The sequence below is a fragment of the Coccomyxa subellipsoidea genome (assembly GCF_000258705.1).
Source record: "Coccomyxa subellipsoidea C-169, whole genome shotgun sequence".
In the NCBI taxonomy this organism is placed as follows: domain Eukaryota; kingdom Viridiplantae; phylum Chlorophyta; class Trebouxiophyceae; family Coccomyxaceae; genus Coccomyxa; species Coccomyxa subellipsoidea.
Genome location: NW_005178025.1, coordinates 847,723 through 864,232, shown reverse-complemented (window position 1 = coordinate 864,232; position 16,510 = coordinate 847,723). Strand labels below are relative to the sequence as shown.

Sequence of the window (16,510 nt, the reverse complement as noted above, 5' to 3'; positions counted from 1 at the left end):
CAATGGCCCCACTGGATGATGGGTGACAGCACAGCGCTGGCCCCTCCAATGGTTACACCATCGTTGATCCAGGGCTCTGCTTTGGGGTGCTTCTCAATTTCATTGACTGCCCAGTCAAAGAACAGGAGGCCCCAACCAAAGATGAGGAGGGCGACGTATGACATCAGCATGTGATTTATCATGCAATCTGTCTGCTTCAACTCCTCCTCACCTGCAGCCCACAGTGGATTGACTGGTCAGACATGCGCTAGCAACTGACTTCATTGCTGATTTGTGCACATATTTATTAGTCGAATTTCCTGCCAGAGGCACGGTGCTCCTGCAGATAAGCTGCAGGTTTAGGCTACCAAAATACTACCCCTTGTCACAATGTTTGGATAGGCCAGATCCAAGCAAGACCCAAGCTACCGTGGCCACGGAGGCGCAAAGCAAGGGGAGAGCAACCCACTGTATTGCGGTGCGGAGCTGCTTGCTGTGTCTGACCCCAGCGTATCTCCTACAGGACTTTTGGAAAATGCACTAATTGCCTTGATGCTGCCCGCATGATGTGGCTCCTTCCCTTCTCTCGGTATAGATCCTGTGCAATGGCAGATTCATTCTCAGTAACACTTGTCTGTACACAAGCAGGCACTGCTACTGTTGCCAGTAAATTTCATGTTGGTTTTACACTCCCACACAATTCAGCGGTGACGTATAACTTAGTGTACATGCTCTGGACAGAATAATACATGTTGAGTGTAGAACAGAACTCGCCAGATTTTGGTTTGCTGATGTCCAGAGATACGAAGTCATTGCTTGAGCTGGCAAGCAGGTGCGCAGTGTCTTCTGCAGACGGTTTGGCCCTTGCAAAGTATCTTGCATCTATGCTATGTCCGGCATGCATGAACTGACGCCCTGCATTGCAGTATGATTCTGAAGTGAAATTGTGAGATGTCAAATTTTACTGGCGGCAGATACTTACCAATCCTACTTTGAGGGACCGTTTATGAGAGTACAGCAGGAGGTGGCAATATCAACTCGCCTGACGTTGCATACAATGGTTTCATTGCTCTGAAAGCACTTGTGCAATATCTCTTATGAATTCTCCCCTTTATCTACGGTTTATCATTTTGTTTGCCTGGTGTGGGATTGCTGTTTACAAGTGGGTGATGCTTCACGAATCTGAGACATGCCGTTTCACCATCTGGAAATACTTTACGGCGATGACTCCAGTGCCTGAATCTAAGTGATGCCGTATTAACCGACAGAATATTTTACAGGTGATGTGACAAGGGGCATATAGTGCGCGAGCTGAAACCTGTCCCATTATCGGAATTTCCCAAAATAGAGCACGTGCGCAACCTTGGACCAATATATGTTGTAGCTGCCTCCATCCTACAGGCAGAAAAGCTTTGCGAACAGAATTTAAGGCAGGAAATATTGGTTTGACTACATTGAAACCGGATAAACTCCTACTTTGTCTGCTGGGGACAGCAATTTGACCCAGACAGCACTCCGGTGACAAAGAGAGGCATGAGCAGCCCAGACTGCGAGTCATTCGGAACGTGAGTACTATGTGAAGCCTCTACTTTCCCACAACTGAACAGTGGCCAATAAATCTCCATTCCGAACACTCAGGAAAAGCACCTGTGGTTCCAACACATTTGGTGTGGGTGCAGATATGAAGACTACCTTGACTCCAAAATCAATAAGGATGATCTGTTCTACCTTGGGAGCATTGAGGTGGCGCGTAGAATATTTGAGTTCGGGTGTGCGGCGACCCTCTCTTTGCCTGAGCCCCCTTACAACTTGCATTGTGCGCGCCAGCACTTTGACAGGCCGCTCAGCGGTGCTTACTGCCCGATACTGCAGACTTCTATGGTGACGGTGAGAGCTAAGAAATGATTTACAGGCGGCCAAGAGACGCGGTCCTGACGAGGGAGGAGTTTGCAGAGAACAAACGCATTGCAGCAGAGAATGCGCTGGCTTCAAAAGAGAAGCAGATCTCGCGGCTCGCCTGTGCAGGTTGCAGTTTCACAGCCCAGCAACCCCTACTGCAGGTGCAGGACGCCGCCCGGTATCAGTGGTGTTGCAAGAAACACAGATGTTGCTGTCCTCCCATTTTTGGCGTTTTGGAAGATAGCAGGTAGTTTGATATACCAGGCAAGGAAGTGGCTTGGGTATTTGCAGGCCCTTGCTGAGCGAGAGGATGCTGTGCGTGACGGGCAGCTGCAGACTGTCATCTTTGTTAGGACTGCAAATCCAGAAGGGCAGGAAGTGTCTGGGTACATTGATTTGGGCCACAGGTGCTCCCATGATCCTCATGACTGATGGGTTCTCAAGGGCAGTTTTTCTCACAGGGCATAGCAATGATGCCAGCTATCCTCATGCACAGACTCCATGTTGACCACGAGGCAGCCCTTTCTCTTCACATGGAATTCGCACTGCCTTGCATGGATTTGGCTCAGTGTGATTGGAATTCAGGGGAGGATCCGCATGCGCGCAGGCTAGCAAGGGGGGAAATGGAAGCTGTGTTTTCTGGAAGCAGACGACTGTTGCCAAATGGGGCGGATCTTAGCTACCATAACTGGGCAACGCAGACGTCCAGGACCAATGCCACGGAAGGATTTGAAGCTGTGTGTGACGTGGACACCGGAATCATGGTGCTGAGAAGCAAGCACGATGGAATTGCCATCAATGTAGACCCTGCATGTGCCGCTGGGGACAAGAGCACATGCATGCACCTGGAGGCACCTCAATACCAGCAGGTCATCCTGTTCGATCACATTCCCAGCCCACCGTGACTGGACGACATATTGCCTGCTTAGGCAAGCAGGACCAAAGTGCAAGACAACGTGAATGCGATCAAACGCTTTAGATGCGCTTCTTTGGTTCACGAGGAACAGATAAGGCATAGAATAGATGATCAAGAGGTTGTTGAGCTGAGGCTACCAGCCACTCTGTAGGCCAGATCCTTGCAATCGTTACATTTTGCTGGTGGGTATCTTGTCGAGGAACCACAACTGGCATCCTCTACCCAACTTCGATAAAATCTCTATTCATACGGCTTATCGCCACTTTACAATAGTTCAGCTGCCCTTCCCAAATTACAGAGTGCCTTGGGCATGGAGTCCATTGATCACAATGGGGAGAAGAGGCAGGTCGCAATCGGTATAGTTGGTCCAGGATTGATTGGGAAAACCCTTCTCTCCCAATTGGCACTACAGGTGAACTCTTGATCTTTCGTAAATACAGACAAATGGTTCTTGTGCCCCACGCATTTCTTGCAACGGATGGCCACCCAACTCAATGCGTGTGTGCTGATGGCCAGACTGACAGGCTTCGGGAGGAATGGGGCCTGGAGCTGCAAGTGTTCGGTGTGACTAACTCGCAATGGATGCTTCTGTCAGCAACTCCCATAAGTCTCAGTTCCTGGCAGACCGCTCTGGAGAGCCAGGTCAGTCCTGACATTGTATCTCCTGTATTGAAAGCAATACTCTTTTTTCTCTCCCTTACCCGACAGAAGCCCGATATAACCCGCTGATCTCCCAAAGGGCGCCTGACAGGACACAGAAGCCAGCTTGGACTCGTTCACCTATCATTTTGCCACCAGCCCTGTGGCTGACAGGGTGATCATCGACTGCACAGCCAGCGCGGCAGTCCCATGCCACTACACAAAGTGAGGCTCTGAGTTCCCATGCAGGAGCCTTCTCCTCTTGCTTCAGCAAATATTGCGACCTACTTGTGTGATCATGGGCCTGATTGGCATGACCATGTGTCACGTTGGTGGAGCTAATTGATGCGCATCACACCGGGTGTGCACAGGTGGCTGTCTCTGGGCATCCACGTGATTACGCCAAACAAGCGATTGGGCTCTGGACCCTTGGCTGACTACTTGGCTGTGAAGGAAGCACAACGCCATTACCATGCGCACTTTATGGCAGAGGTGCTTACTTGCCTGATCACAAATCTTTCTTTGCCCAGCGCAAGCGCAAGCTCTGAAGGCAGCTGTTGCTTTGTGCTGTTGGCGTAATATCGCTAACTGCAAGTAGTTCATCATGTACAATTCTGGTGAGGCTGGCAAATCTGAAGGGCAGAATTCATATGGCGGGCATGCAGGGGACGGTGGGAGCCGGTCTGCCTGTCTTGTCCACGCTGCAGTCCATGATCAACACTGGGGACAAGGTGGCGAAGATTGAGGGCGTTTTCAGCGGGACCCTCTCATTCATCTTCAACAACTTTGGGCCAGGGAGGCCCTTCTCTGATGTAGTCGGCAAAGCCAAGGCCGCCGGCTACACAGAACCGGACCCCCGAGAGGACCTCTCAGGTGCGTGAACACAGGATCCTACCACTCCAACCTGGTTGAAATGCTCTGTGCAGGCTTTTTTCTTGAACAGATCTATCGGTGGGAAAGAGCAGAAGATGTGCTATACACTGCTGGCGCAGAACATTGAAGAGTGTATTTTTGGCCAGGAATGGATGTGGCGAGGAAAGTGGTGATACTGGCACGGGAGTGCGGCATGCAGATAGAGCTTGAGGATGTGGCAGTGGAGAGCCTTGTCCCAGAGCCACTGCAGAGCACCTCATCGGTCCTAGACTTCATGGATCAGCTACCTCAGGTCTGACAGCCATTCCCTCACTCACTGCTTTGTGACACCTGTTTCAAAACCTTTGCAGCACAAGGCTGAACGATAAATCCACTGTGCGATTGTCTTGTCTGGTCCCATCTTTACTCCTTTTCTTTTCCTTGTTGCAGTTTGATGCGGACATGGAGGCTCGCGCTTCTGAGGCAGCAGAGGCCGGCAACAAACTGGTGTATGTGGGCCTTGTGGATGTGGCTGCAGGGAAATGCACTGTCTCCCTACAGGTACATACACGCCCATGATTCTTGACCTTGTTTATTGTGCATGAGGTGAAACCTTTGCAAGTGGCTGAAGGTGGTTTCGCCGCTGTGGTGCAGTCCTATCCAGCAGATCATGCATTTGCACAGCTGAGCGGCTCAGATAACATCATTGCCTTCACAACACGGCGCTACTCTCAACAGCCTCTCATGATCAGGTGCGGCATTCCACACTTTCCCCTGTGACACGGTGCCTAATTTCATGGCAATGGAGAATGCAGTCAACTCAGCCCAGCTCAGCAGCTGGTGTACGTTCAGATGAATCCCATGTAGTGTCCTAGTCCCAGCTTTTGTGCAGGGGCCCCGGGGCTGGAGCAGAGGTGACAGCAGCAGGAGTGTTCGGCGATCTGTTGCAGGTTTGACTTGGCGCATCCACTGATCGTTCTGGGCTGCTTCAGTGCATTGCCCGACCGCCTGCCTTCCTCTGTGAGATAAAATTCTGCAGTCATAAATCTACTTCGTCAAAGCAGTGCTGTTTCACGTTGTCTATATGCGTTGCAGGTCGCGCAGTCACTGGGAGCCTGATCAGATATCACGAAAATTGAGAATTATTGCTGAGTGCATTTCACAAGTAGATCATGGCTGTAGACTCTGACCTGCGATATTGCTGGCTCTCCAAAGGCTGCCCTGTCCTCCATAAATTCAGCGTGTTCTTGTCGACAGAAAATTTGTAGCATCACGTAACATAGCTACCTCCGGAGAGACACCAGCATGTATGTGAGCCATTTGCATAGTCATAATCACCATCTGTTAATCAATTGTTCCAACCCGGATGACTCTGAACAACTGATGTCAGGCTTGGGCAAGACGCATCATGTTATGGTAGTTGCAATGTCACAGTGTGATCTGAGCAGCATGCACGCACGCATGCCACGCTTATCGATATGAAGCTACTATCGTACATTACCAATATAAGCTTTGCCCTCGAGCTCGCAAAATTCATAGAACATCCCACTGGCAAATGAAGCACCCACATGTGGAGCCACTCAAGTACCAACCTAGCTTTTCCAGACATGCGGCAAAAATTGAATTGTCCTGATCTGCTGACCAGACACTCCAGCCCCTGTACTATTTGGGACCTGAAAAGAACATGAAGCAAAGTATCTAGGCATCCTATGGAAACCTGAACAAGGAAGACAGCAGAACACATGACACACAGGACGCAGCTCTGTAAGATCTGCAGTCTCCTGCCCTACACTGAGACCTCCTTCAGACGCTGCTCACCACGGCAATACCAACAGTGACAGGCAATTGGACAAATACAGGGTCTCAGACTGCTGAGGCCTTCTGCAGCTGCAGCGCTTCCTCCCCCTTTTCTTTCTTCCTCTGCTGGCATCCCAACTCCCTCATGTGACGGGACAGCAGCTCGAAGGTCGTGAAGGTGAGCGCTGCAGCTGGTGTTGTGCGGATCAGATTTGCAGTGCATCCCCTGTAGAAGCCCTTGACTCCCTCCTCCCGGTAGATCTGCACCCAAGATGCGTGCCGGACATCAGTGCCGGTGAGTGAGAGGAGCGGCAGGACACCGCTGGAGCATTGCATGCGCCTCTGCATCCCTCTCTCTCTCTCTCTTGGCCTTCACACACTTTGATCGTGCACGCCATATTTTAAGAAAAAGCAGGACTCAAACGCAACGATAGAGAGTATGCTTCCTATCTACAGGATAGCTGACATGCGGAGGCAAATGAATCAGAACACTAGGGCCCAGTAAGGAAGTCTAGAATGAGAAGCAAGGGGGAACTCTAACGCCATGACAGACAGAACGCTTCCTTAGCAAGGTGAACTTAAAAGAAGCAAGGGGATAAATTGGGATAACTCTAACAAAATACTGAAAGGTATGCAATCAGAGGCAGACAGGGGGGCACAGTGCCCAGCAGCGCGCCGCGCAGGCCGCTCTGGGGGCACAGCAAACCTGACGGGCAGTGCTGAACAGGCCAACGGAGGCGGAGCCATCAATGTGCATGAACGAGCGGAGCGTTTCGTGCGGATAGCTGGCAGTGGATGCCGCAACCTGCGCTGTGCAGCTCGACACCACCTGCCACAGCACCGCGCATGCGCGCGCGCATCACCACGGCTGCCCACAGCCCTCTATGTTTTCTTGGGGGTCCCCCGTCGAACTCCCCCCGCGCATCCCCGCTCCCAAAAACGTGGGGTGAAAAAAAAAGGGCCGGGGCCGGGGGCGCGCAGGGGAGCTCGCCGGGATACCTGCCCGGCAGAGATGTCTTGCAAGGGGAACTGACCTGCTTGCAGGTTTTCAGGAAGCCATTGAAGGGCCCGGAGCCGGCCACATGCATGTGAGATCGCACAACTTCGTGCGGGTACGTCGCCGTGGATGCCACCATTTTACTGAAGGCGCTGATGCCCACCTGACGGCCGCAGGCCAAGCACACACACACGCTCTAGCTCTACGCATCTCATGGGATCTTGGGAGAGAACAGCAGCAAAAGCTTTCTTTTTTGCAAAGGGCATCTCAGCTGGCTTGCTGCCATTTGGTGTATCTAGGGTGCATGTACCTTGACGCAAAGGCGCCCAGGACATCAGGACAACTGATACTGACCACTGCATTGATACTCACATGATATCGACAGCTCCCTTGGAGAGTTGCCCTGTCAACATATGCGCTCAGTGTCGATCTTGCATGTTCATGGTGTCCACGAGGAGATATGAAGCTCACCAGGCTGAGAGGGTCAAGTCTGTCAGGGGATGTACCCTTGTGCTCTGCGATCCTCTTCTTGCACGCCTCATACAGTGGGAACTGGATGGCCACGTGGCAGACTCCAATCAGCGAAGGAAGCAGTCCACTGCAAAGCACAGCAAGGCCATACAGTTATGCTCATCCACATGGGGGCACAGTTCATGGTGTATAATGCACAAGTCGCACATGCACAACGCACATTTCGAGAAGCACAGTGAAGCAGCCAGGCATGCATGCATGCATGCCTTCACATCACCCAACATTAGAGCATGGGCACTTGCTATGTTCTTGCACGCATGCGCCTCTTTCCAGGGCCTCACCTGTACAGACCAGCAATTCCCTCCTCCCTAGCAATCCGCGAGAGGGCATTAAAGGTGCCAGTGTACAACGGAGCCCTGCCACCCGATGCTCGCCCCATTCGCAGGCCCATGTGTTGGGTCTGCAGCCGCGTCTTCACAACCCACAAGGGATTGGTCACCTGTCATGGGTGCCATTACCGCATGAGTCTCCTCCTCGGTTCTAAGCCGATCTGATTAGAGATGCAGGGCATGCTCCATGCTTGAGGAGGCTCCACATGAACAGACAACAATTAGGACTTACCAGCATGGTCGCCACACCAGCGCCAGTGGCTGCTGCCATGTGGACCATCGGCGGCTTAATAAATGCATGCCCTGATAAAAACAACATCCTTTCAGCCACTGCTGGCATCATCAGCATACAGAGATGCATACGGCGTCAACAACAGCGTGTTCCTAGCCGAAGTGAGGTGGAACAAACGCACAGGCACGGGAAATAGTTTCTACCTTGAGCCCTGTTGCCAAGGCTGATCTTGAGCCGCTCATACACTGTGAAGTACACGGCCCAGTTTGGCAACAGTGCCAGGAGTGTAGGGGTTAGCCCCCTATACAAGCCTTTGACCCCCTCCTCGGCCAGAATTTTGCTCAAGCTTCCTGCAGGAAGACACACAAGAGACGTCAGAAAATATATAGGCTTTTCGAAGGTCATCAGAGCATAGAAGGTTTGCTCGTTCCATGCCGATTTAATGATCACATACTTCCTGTAAAGCAACAAGCACCCACCGCTGATGCCGTTGTACTTGACACCAGGCACTCGTCGCTGCACTTGCAGGCGCGTCTTCAGGACATCCAGAGGGCACACAAACGTGGCTGTGATGGAACCGGCCAAGCCTCCAGCCAGAATATTCACAACCTGATGTTGCCAAATGAGATTTTAGCCACAAGCTCTGCTGGAAGGCAGCTTTGAGCAACAACAGTGAGTAATTCATACTAACACAGATAACAGAAGACGATGTCCATAATAGAATAGTATACCTCTGGATCGTCCCAGTATCGCCTCCGAGTGACGAATGATGGGAGGAAACCTGGCGCAGGAGCCATCTTCCTAGGTCTCGCAAGTGATTCGCTCCTTCAGCCCAACACGCTGACCTTTCTGCACCAGCTAGCTTCCCCAACTGTTTTCACATGATTTTCTGCGATGTCAGGGTCCAGGAGAAAAGCTCTAACGTCCCAAGGAACGGAGGGCCCCTAGTTCCTTCGACTCAAGCTAATAGCTCCGCGGATGCTGGGCTGAAAGTAGCTCTCATGGTTCGTACCGTGAGAGAACTTCTGCATAAATTTGGTGCGCCTTGTGCTACTCTCACAAGCTCTTGACAAGCTCTTAACTACTTTGCCCCAAAATAGCAAGCTAGCCTGTCTCTGATGTGTCAACACTTTCAGAGCACGCAGGATCGCTACACAATCGAAAGAGATATTCGATCGCGAAAATATCCACACCAGGGGCAAAGAAGAGATACTAAGCAGTACACAACAGCAATCTCACTCAAGACAGCTCACACACCTTGGGCAAAGCTGCTCTGCGCAAATTCAAGATATGAACATTGATATCGTATTTACATACGAAAATCGAGCACAGCAATACTTTGTTGAGGGTATTCTGGCGGCTTGATGTGCAGGGGATGAGTCATATGTGTCGGCATGTGACTGCAGGTGCAGTCACAATTGCAGCACATGTGCAACACATGTGACTGCTCCTGCATCTGCACCTGCAAGATCAATGCAGACGTCAAGCTCGACGTCTGCATTGATCTTTTTCTAGGTGACTGATTAATACTTTATGTTCTTTACATCTGTGAACTGCATTGTTTCAGCACCTGGCAGTAAAGGGACAGCTCTTAGAGCTGAGCTCTACAATTGTCACCAATTAGTCTTTGATTGGCAACAGCAAATCCTGCAAACAAATGAATCGTGGAGCAAAGGGAGGGTAGCATTGCGCGAGCTTTGGGCTGGCATCCTCCACTTCTATGCCAGCCTCCTTCAGCGCTGACAGCAGCTCCTGTTTCTTGGACTCCACGATGCGCTCCATTGGCTGCGCATCTCCCGAAGTGAAAACATGTGCAGAGCTCCTTAATAGGAGGTCAGCCAATTTGCAAAGGGACGCTCTGTTTTTCAGGCGCTGATTGAGATTTTTGGGCTGCCAAGAACCCATGCATATTGTCTCTCAGACTCTGACTCTTGGAGATCTAGGCTAGATCAATACGAGCTCATACTCAATCCCGTCCTCCTCTTTGGCTTTTGGGAGCCTCTTCTTGTGAGGCCAGCTAGCATTCAGGATCAGCACGTGTCCTTTAAGCTTGACGCGGACATCTTCTCCACCTGCACACGCACAAACGGTCACTCCCAATTGCAAAATGCTGTGAATTGCATGACAACTTTTGAGCCTTTTCAGTGCTACTAGACCTCAAAAGCAAAACCATACCACACCTTTGAGATTCAGCAGTGCCCACTTGAAGTAGGTCAGTCGCATACGAAGCTGCGCCTTCGCCCGTGAAACCGCATTGTCTGCAGCCATCATGGTGCTCACGGGTTACAGTGAGTCAAGGCATGACAGCCATCTGCAGGGATAGCTTGAACACTTGCTGGGCACACCTGTTAGCCTGTCCTTCACTTCCCCCAGGGTGATTTGCAAGTCCCCATTTTCAGCCTGAATCACCTCGCCCTCGAAGTCCAATTGGAGCACCTCATGCAGCCCAGGCATTGCGGCGGGAACAGCGTTGACAAAGGCGAGCTGGAAGCTGTAGAGAACGAATTGCTCGCTCACAAAGTTCTGCATACCTGCCTCAGCTCAGAGCTTTGAACGAGAAGTTCTAAGGGCACAGGCTGCCTGTGAGAGGGTTCAACTTGACCAAGCACCATCCTGGGTCAGCTTGATACTAAAATCAAGCTGAGGTTTGAGATAGTCAGGTGCACACCTGAAGGGAAGCCATATCACCGCTTTGGCGATATCGAATGAACTTCAACACCGACGCAATTGAGTACTCATACCAGCTCTCAGCGCCCTCCTGCGCAATGCGAAATCAACCTGAGAGATCTTTCAACCTCCGGAACGAGTTGGCATGATCACTTGCAGGTGATAAGAGTACAGACCAAGCCCGTGAAGTGCTCGTCGCTCAGGCCCTCTGTAGGCATCCCACGAATGTCCAGAGTTCGCAGTATATCTTTTAAAGCACTGACTTTTCTTGGAAGCTCATTGTGGTCCAGATTGTCCGCATCTACAATACATGACAACCTTCAAGCAAGCCTGCCAGTGCGCACACAAACATGTTCACCTGGAACTTTTGGCACAAATCAAACACAGCGCTGCTGTACATACCTAACATGTGAAGGATGTCTGTCATCATGTCAAGCGCCTCCCTGGCATAGGTGATGTGCGCATTATCCTTTGTCGGCTTGCTGGGCATGATAGGGAGGCATCCGAGCCAGCCATAGTGTGCTGCCTGCAATGGGTAGGCCTCAGCTGCAAAGGCTCGAGTGGTGGTGTGATTTTCTGTCAGCAGGCAAACTAAATTTCACCTCGACCTCCCCAACAAAAGACTTGATCTGATTGGTCAGGGCATTCAATAGGAGCCTCCGCAGCTCCCTCAGCCCCTTGTCCTGCATAACCATCAGAAAGTTAAGGCAATGCCGCAGTCATGATCATGCATTATTTGAGGCTTTATATGCTGCAGTGGCTTCTCCTCACGCATCAAGGCAGACAACCACTCAGGATCGTGACGCAGGTAGTTGTACAAGTGAGCTAAGCGATTCACCTCAGCCAGGACCTCCTCTACAAGCCTCTGCTCTGCTGCGTCACGAGTTGCAATATCAGGTGAGAGTGCGGTGCTGGACCCCACGGCAAGCTCCTTCAAAAGGAAGCTTACAACCTGCCATGCCACAAATATCCGTATGCCACATACATTTATAGCACAATGCTTCTTCAATTGTTCCTTATACCACCAGTCGCAACGAAATTACTGTTCAGGCTCAGGACGATCCACTATGTGCAGCTAGCTGGTCTCCCGCACGTCGCCAACGGTTACGTAGGTGATGCTTCCGCCATAGATACCGTGCGTGCGCAGATCTGATAAGATCTCGGCAGCCTGGGCCCTGCTCTGCGTATGAGCTGTCAAAAGGGCTGTGCGACCAATTAGCACATGGTCCTGCCTGTCAGCAGTGGCCTGCAACAGGGCAGTTCGCGGATCCCTGCAAATTAATAATCAAATAACCAATTGCCCCTCGCAACTGGAACAGAAAGAAATTATGGTTCATTTCCTTTCTATTGCCCACCTCTTCATTGAGAAGCGCGATATTGATTTTATCCTCTAGCGTGTTTCTCTTCTGCTTGAGCACACGATTGTTTACTCAAAGATTTGGTGGCGTGCTTCCTTCCTATCTTCCTTTCCCGATAGCCCTCGTCCAAATAACATATGCTTCATGCATGTGTCCTATTATCTCCTGCCGATCTGCAAAGCACTTCTCGTTCTTAATGTTCTCTCAAATTGAGAACAGTCTCAATCATTTTTTGTGATGCTTCATTTGTTTTCAAGTGATCCTCCAGTGATGCAAGAATGGTGTCTCCCGCTCCAGGGTATAAGCGCCTAAGAAAGGGAAATAGAAAGACTGTGGTAAGGGATCCTGTAGAAAGACACGAGGAAGCCGCTGAAGTGCGTGAAGATAACAATGACGACGACGTTGACCGACCTTCAGCGCGTGGTAGAGCAATGAGAAGCAATGCTGCGCGCGATGATGCAGGTTACCTGTTTGAAACCTCCATCAGTGACGAAGTTGTTGATACACGCGTCCTGGAACGATATAAGAAGGTCGCAGATATCAGGAATTGCGGATTGCAAAGGAGATCAATGGCGTCTGCGTCTCATTCATTTCGCCGCATTCCTGCAGGTGAAGCAGGTCCTTCAAGTGCTCAGCGGAAGGGAGCCCCTGTGCGAGCCACTGCAGACGAGCTCGCACACTTGATCAGACAGGTATCGGGAAGAACTCTTCGGGATGTGAAAAGAGTTCTGTGACAATTCTAATGTCCCCTGGAAGTTAGCTGTAGTCGGTCATTTAGCTGCATCGATACTGACAAGCACGGATGATTTTGCAGAGGGACTTCTACAAGGCAGAAGCTGAGAATGTTGATAATCCACAGCTGTCCAGAGAGGTGTGCGTTCTCTGCATTTACATCAATTCAGTTGTCTCCAGGGCATCTTATGCGTCATCAACTCCCTACCACATCATCCCTCTGTAACGTGTATGCAGGAGTCCGACCAGCTTGTTGCTGCAGTCGTGCGCTTCATGCTCTTCCGCCAGCACCAGAAGTCAGACCAGCTTGTCCGCCGTGATGAGCTGGGCAAGCTAATCCAGAACACACACAGGGATGGGGGCAGGCGCTCCGGTAACGTCAGCGCTTACGTTATTGCCCAGGCACAGGCACAGTTCCCTGTGATCTTTGGCCTGGAGATGAAGATGGTCGAGATTCTGCCTGCCAGCAGAGCCGGAGGCAAGGCCAAAGGTGCCTTGTGCGACGATGGCGATGACTGAAATAGCATGACCCCTGACCTGTGTTTCATTGCTGCTCTCATACAATTAGGCATGATATGTTCAAAGTCCAACCATTCTTGAAGAGCAGCACCCCTCAATCACTAGTACGCTGATGTATGTGCGAAATGTTGAAGAGGGACTTAGTAGCTCCTTGGGTGCGCAGGGGAAGCAACCCCTTCCAAGGCATACGTGCTGCGCAGCTTGCTGCCTGAGGCAATGCGCACTACATTTGTCACGTCAGCCTCTGCTGATGCAACGCCAGCATTTGTGCTTCTGGTGCTGTCCCTCATCAACCTTGCCGGAGGCGCCATTTCAGAAGGTATCTTAGACATCACAGGCTTTTCATGCCCATTCTGCACTTCAGATCTGCCAAGAGTGTTGCCTTCCTCGCCATTGTGGCGGGCTATGCTTGTCTATTGCCCGCATGCACTGTGCATATGTACAATATTGTTATTTCTTGCCAAAGAGGCCTTGTTCTGCTGGCATCAGATGACTTGTGGCGGCATCTTGAGAATGTGGGAGTTGAGGCCAAGGTCCCGCACCCATCCCTGGGACAGCCAGAACACCAATTGGAGTTGATGTTGAAGAAGAGGTGAGCGCAGCCCCAGTCTCTTTGTTGACTTGTATGTTTTGAGAGCGATTGGAGTCCAACAGTACCTTGACTTCTGTTCCATGCAGGTACATTCTGGAGCAAAAGCAACCCAGCAATGAGGGCCCGCTGAAGTCCTATGTGCTTGGGGAAAATTCAATCGATGAGATCCAAGCCAATGAGATAAAGGAGTTTGTAGATGAGGTATGCGCCTTCCTGTGTCCATGTCATGCACCATGTGTATATCAATTTTCCTGCATCAGCTGCTAGCTGCAATGCATGTATAACTGACCTGGTGACCTTTGTGTTGCAGAGACTTGAAGCCATGGAGGCTGACGCAGACTAGTGACCTGTAAGGATGTGTCCAGCAGCTGTGCTGCGTGACCATGCTGACTAACTAGCTGTCATTAATCGTGACTTGTCATTCAACCTCCTGAATACTGCAGATAACAAAAGAAGTGAGGTTGCTGAGATTAAAGATCAACATTGTCTTTTGTTGGGACACATGACTTCCTGGTGTACAGTATATGCAGTCTTGCTTGGCGTTGGAATAATGGGGCAACGTCACTCATGTAAGGGAGAATGTTACAAATTTGCCGTTACCAATTGACCCAGATAATATGCCTGAGACAGAAGGGTTTTTTCATTCGCTCCAGTTGTCAATTGCTCCAATTTACGGCTACTGCTTGGCCTGATGTCAACAGCCTTCATTTTATCTTTCGCGGAAGACATCTATTTCATACGTAAACGCACACAATGGGGAACCAGGCAGCTGCAGCTAAACGCGTCTTTCATTCGTTCAAATAGCGAGAAGAATGCAGAATTGCAGTCCCAGTTGCCCATGTTCACTCGACGTCTTCATCTTCACACTCTGCTCCCAAATGCGAAAGAGCAACTCTTTGGACCTTCTTTGGAGCAGGCTCCTCACCATCAGCGGCTGCTTGCCAACCTGCAAGACAATGACATCAGTGACAAGCACAACATGCTAGATGACTCATGATGAAAGGACAGGACAGCCAGCATAAACAGGTGCAGGGACACACCATTGGACTCGTTGCGTTTGCGCAGATTGCCCCTTTCTTTCTTCTCAATTGGCTGCTCTGGTGGTCCTATCGGTACAGCGCCTTGCTCTGCAGCATCATCTTCTGAGGGCTGTGCATCTGTTGTTTCGGCAGGTTCCCCCTCAGATAATCTTTCTGATGGTCCAGCAGGCTGCAACACACAAAGCGTGTCAGCCAGCAGTTGCTCCCAGCTTTGTGAGAACGCTATGCTTTTCGTGCACTCCCAATGTGCCAGTGTATGCGGGCAACAAGAGAGCCTGATCACCTTCTCCTGCTCAGGGCCATTAAGCGCTTCCTGCAAGACGGCCTTTACTGCCTCGTCAGATGCCAGGTCCATGGCTGTCTTGCCATTCCTGTCTTTTGCTGACACATTCGCTTTGCGGCGTATGAGATACCGCACAACATCCACATGACCCTTCTTTGCTGCAAACTGTAAGGCATTTGTTCCCTTCCTAGTCTTTGAGTTCATTTTCACGCCTGCGCCAATATTGCACCTGTGAGCAGGGGCTTTTTCTGGCATGCACACAGCAGATGCGTGACACTTCCTAAAAAAATAGCCTTTTACCTGTATTCAAAAGCACTCTACAGACATCAAGGTGGCCCTGCTGTGCAGCAAAATGCAGGCTGCTCATATCATCCATTGCTGCAGAATGGACATTGGCCCCAGCTACGATCAACGCCTCCACACAAGCCACCTGTAATTCACGAAGATATCAGAACGTATAGGAGGCATACTTTCATCACATCTGACACACTGATGGTGATGAGCCAGGGAGACGTTCCAGTGCCGAGCTTACATGCCCAGCCCACGAAGCCATGTGCAACGGCGTTCGTGAGTGCTTGTCCCTATCATCTAATTTCGAGCCAGAGTCGATGAGGGCCTGAATGTCTTCCAAGTTGCCTTCTCTTGCAGCTGTGTGCAAAGCCATCCGCACTAACTACGCTATCAGAACCCTGCTTAAATGCAAGTACAAGTCAGCAAAGTATGGGAACGTGGTTCTTGGACGTGTGCAACGACTATACGAGATAGAGTTAGAATGCTAGATCTGATGGCAACACAGACAGGGAACACTATTGTCGCCTGATTGTGTCGCACGCTAAATCACACACTGCAATGTATGAACTCTTCCTTTATAAATGCGTAAATGACAGGATTGCATCAGAACTTGGAAGAGCGGATGGATTAAGTGCTGCCCACTGGCTTCCACCCTGGGCAGAAGCTGAGTCACCGATTGAGGAACTCTGTTTCCATGAGAAGAAGAGGTCCATTGATGTTCGAGTACTGTCTAAAGGAGTGACTTCAAGCAATGTAGAATAATCCTGCATGATTGCCTTTTCTACGATATGGAAGAAAGGCCTCCCGCTCTGGCATCGAGGGCTTGGTAGCTTCCTTGCGGAGGTTTAGACTGTGCA

At 50.7% G+C, this 16,510-nt stretch overlaps 6 protein-coding genes across 6 annotated transcripts; 2 read left to right on the top strand and 4 right to left on the bottom strand.

Annotated features, from left to right (window-relative positions):
* The first annotated feature begins 2,896 nt into the window (after positions 1–2,896).
* Positions 2,897–5,564, top strand: COCSUDRAFT_25707 (homoserine dehydrogenase). Its single transcript, XM_005644177.1, has 10 exons — positions 2,897–3,206; positions 3,311–3,436; positions 3,546–3,658; positions 3,805–3,925; positions 4,099–4,306; positions 4,453–4,598; positions 4,736–4,846; positions 4,940–5,037; positions 5,178–5,235; positions 5,381–5,564. Exons 1-10 carry the CDS (start codon positions 3,105–3,107, stop codon positions 5,402–5,404), a joined length of 1,107 nt encoding a protein of 368 aa, XP_005644234.1. The 5' UTR covers positions 2,897–3,104; the 3' UTR covers positions 5,405–5,564.
* A 584-nt stretch (positions 5,565–6,148) lies between these two features.
* On the bottom strand, positions 6,149–8,774 carry COCSUDRAFT_19222 (mitochondrial carrier; the record flags this gene model as incomplete). Its single annotated transcript, XM_005644176.1, has 7 exons — positions 6,149–6,343; positions 7,117–7,242; positions 7,551–7,677; positions 7,892–8,049; positions 8,172–8,242; positions 8,375–8,517; positions 8,647–8,774. Coding segments are annotated over 7 exons (948 nt in total), but the record flags the coding sequence as incomplete, so codon positions are not given.
* A 1,341-nt stretch (positions 8,775–10,115) lies between these two features.
* Positions 10,116–10,700, bottom strand: COCSUDRAFT_58424 (hypothetical protein; the record flags this gene model as incomplete). Its single annotated transcript, XM_005644175.1, has 2 exons — positions 10,116–10,243; positions 10,517–10,700. The coding sequence occupies 2 exons, from the start codon at positions 10,698–10,700 to the stop codon at positions 10,116–10,118; spliced, it is 312 nt and encodes a 103-aa protein (XP_005644232.1).
* Positions 10,701–11,283: 583 nt separating this feature from the next.
* Positions 11,284–12,286, bottom strand: COCSUDRAFT_54583 (hypothetical protein). Its single transcript, XM_005644174.1, has 3 exons — positions 12,194–12,286; positions 11,677–12,109; positions 11,284–11,521 (listed from the first exon to the last, which is right to left on the bottom strand). The coding sequence occupies exons 1-2, from the start codon at positions 12,199–12,201 to the stop codon at positions 11,914–11,916; spliced, it is 204 nt and encodes a 67-aa protein (XP_005644231.1). The 5' UTR covers positions 12,202–12,286; the 3' UTR covers positions 11,284–11,521; positions 11,677–11,913.
* A 712-nt stretch (positions 12,287–12,998) lies between these two features.
* Positions 12,999–14,382, top strand: COCSUDRAFT_44523 (MAGE protein; the record flags this gene model as incomplete). The annotated part of the gene is made up of 6 exons (XM_005644173.1): positions 12,999–13,067; positions 13,166–13,418; positions 13,611–13,766; positions 13,937–14,039; positions 14,126–14,240; positions 14,350–14,382. 6 exons carry the CDS (start codon positions 12,999–13,001, stop codon positions 14,380–14,382), a joined length of 729 nt encoding a protein of 242 aa, XP_005644230.1.
* A 1,013-nt stretch (positions 14,383–15,395) lies between these two features.
* On the bottom strand, positions 15,396–16,020 carry COCSUDRAFT_7444 (A designed full consensus ankyrin; the record flags this gene model as incomplete). Its single annotated transcript, XM_005644172.1, has 3 exons — positions 15,396–15,574; positions 15,663–15,792; positions 15,895–16,020. Coding segments are annotated over 3 exons (435 nt in total), but the record flags the coding sequence as incomplete, so codon positions are not given.
* Between the last annotated feature and the right edge of the window lie 490 nt (positions 16,021–16,510).

What these genes read in the sequence shown, in the direction of transcription:
- COCSUDRAFT_25707 (XM_005644177.1), top strand. Translation starts at nt 3,105, where the DNA reads ATGGAGTCCATTGATCACAATGGGGAGAAGAGGCAGGTCGCAATCGGT. An exon ending in CCCCCGAGAGGACCTCTCAG is followed by an intron (nt 4,307 to 4,452) that starts GTGCGTGAACAC and finishes ATTTTTGGCCAG; the next exon opens with GAATGGATGTGGCGAGGAAA. An exon ending in TGTTCGGCGATCTGTTGCAG is followed by an intron (nt 5,236 to 5,380) that starts GTTTGACTTGGC and finishes TATGCGTTGCAG; the next exon opens with GTCGCGCAGTCACTGGGAGC.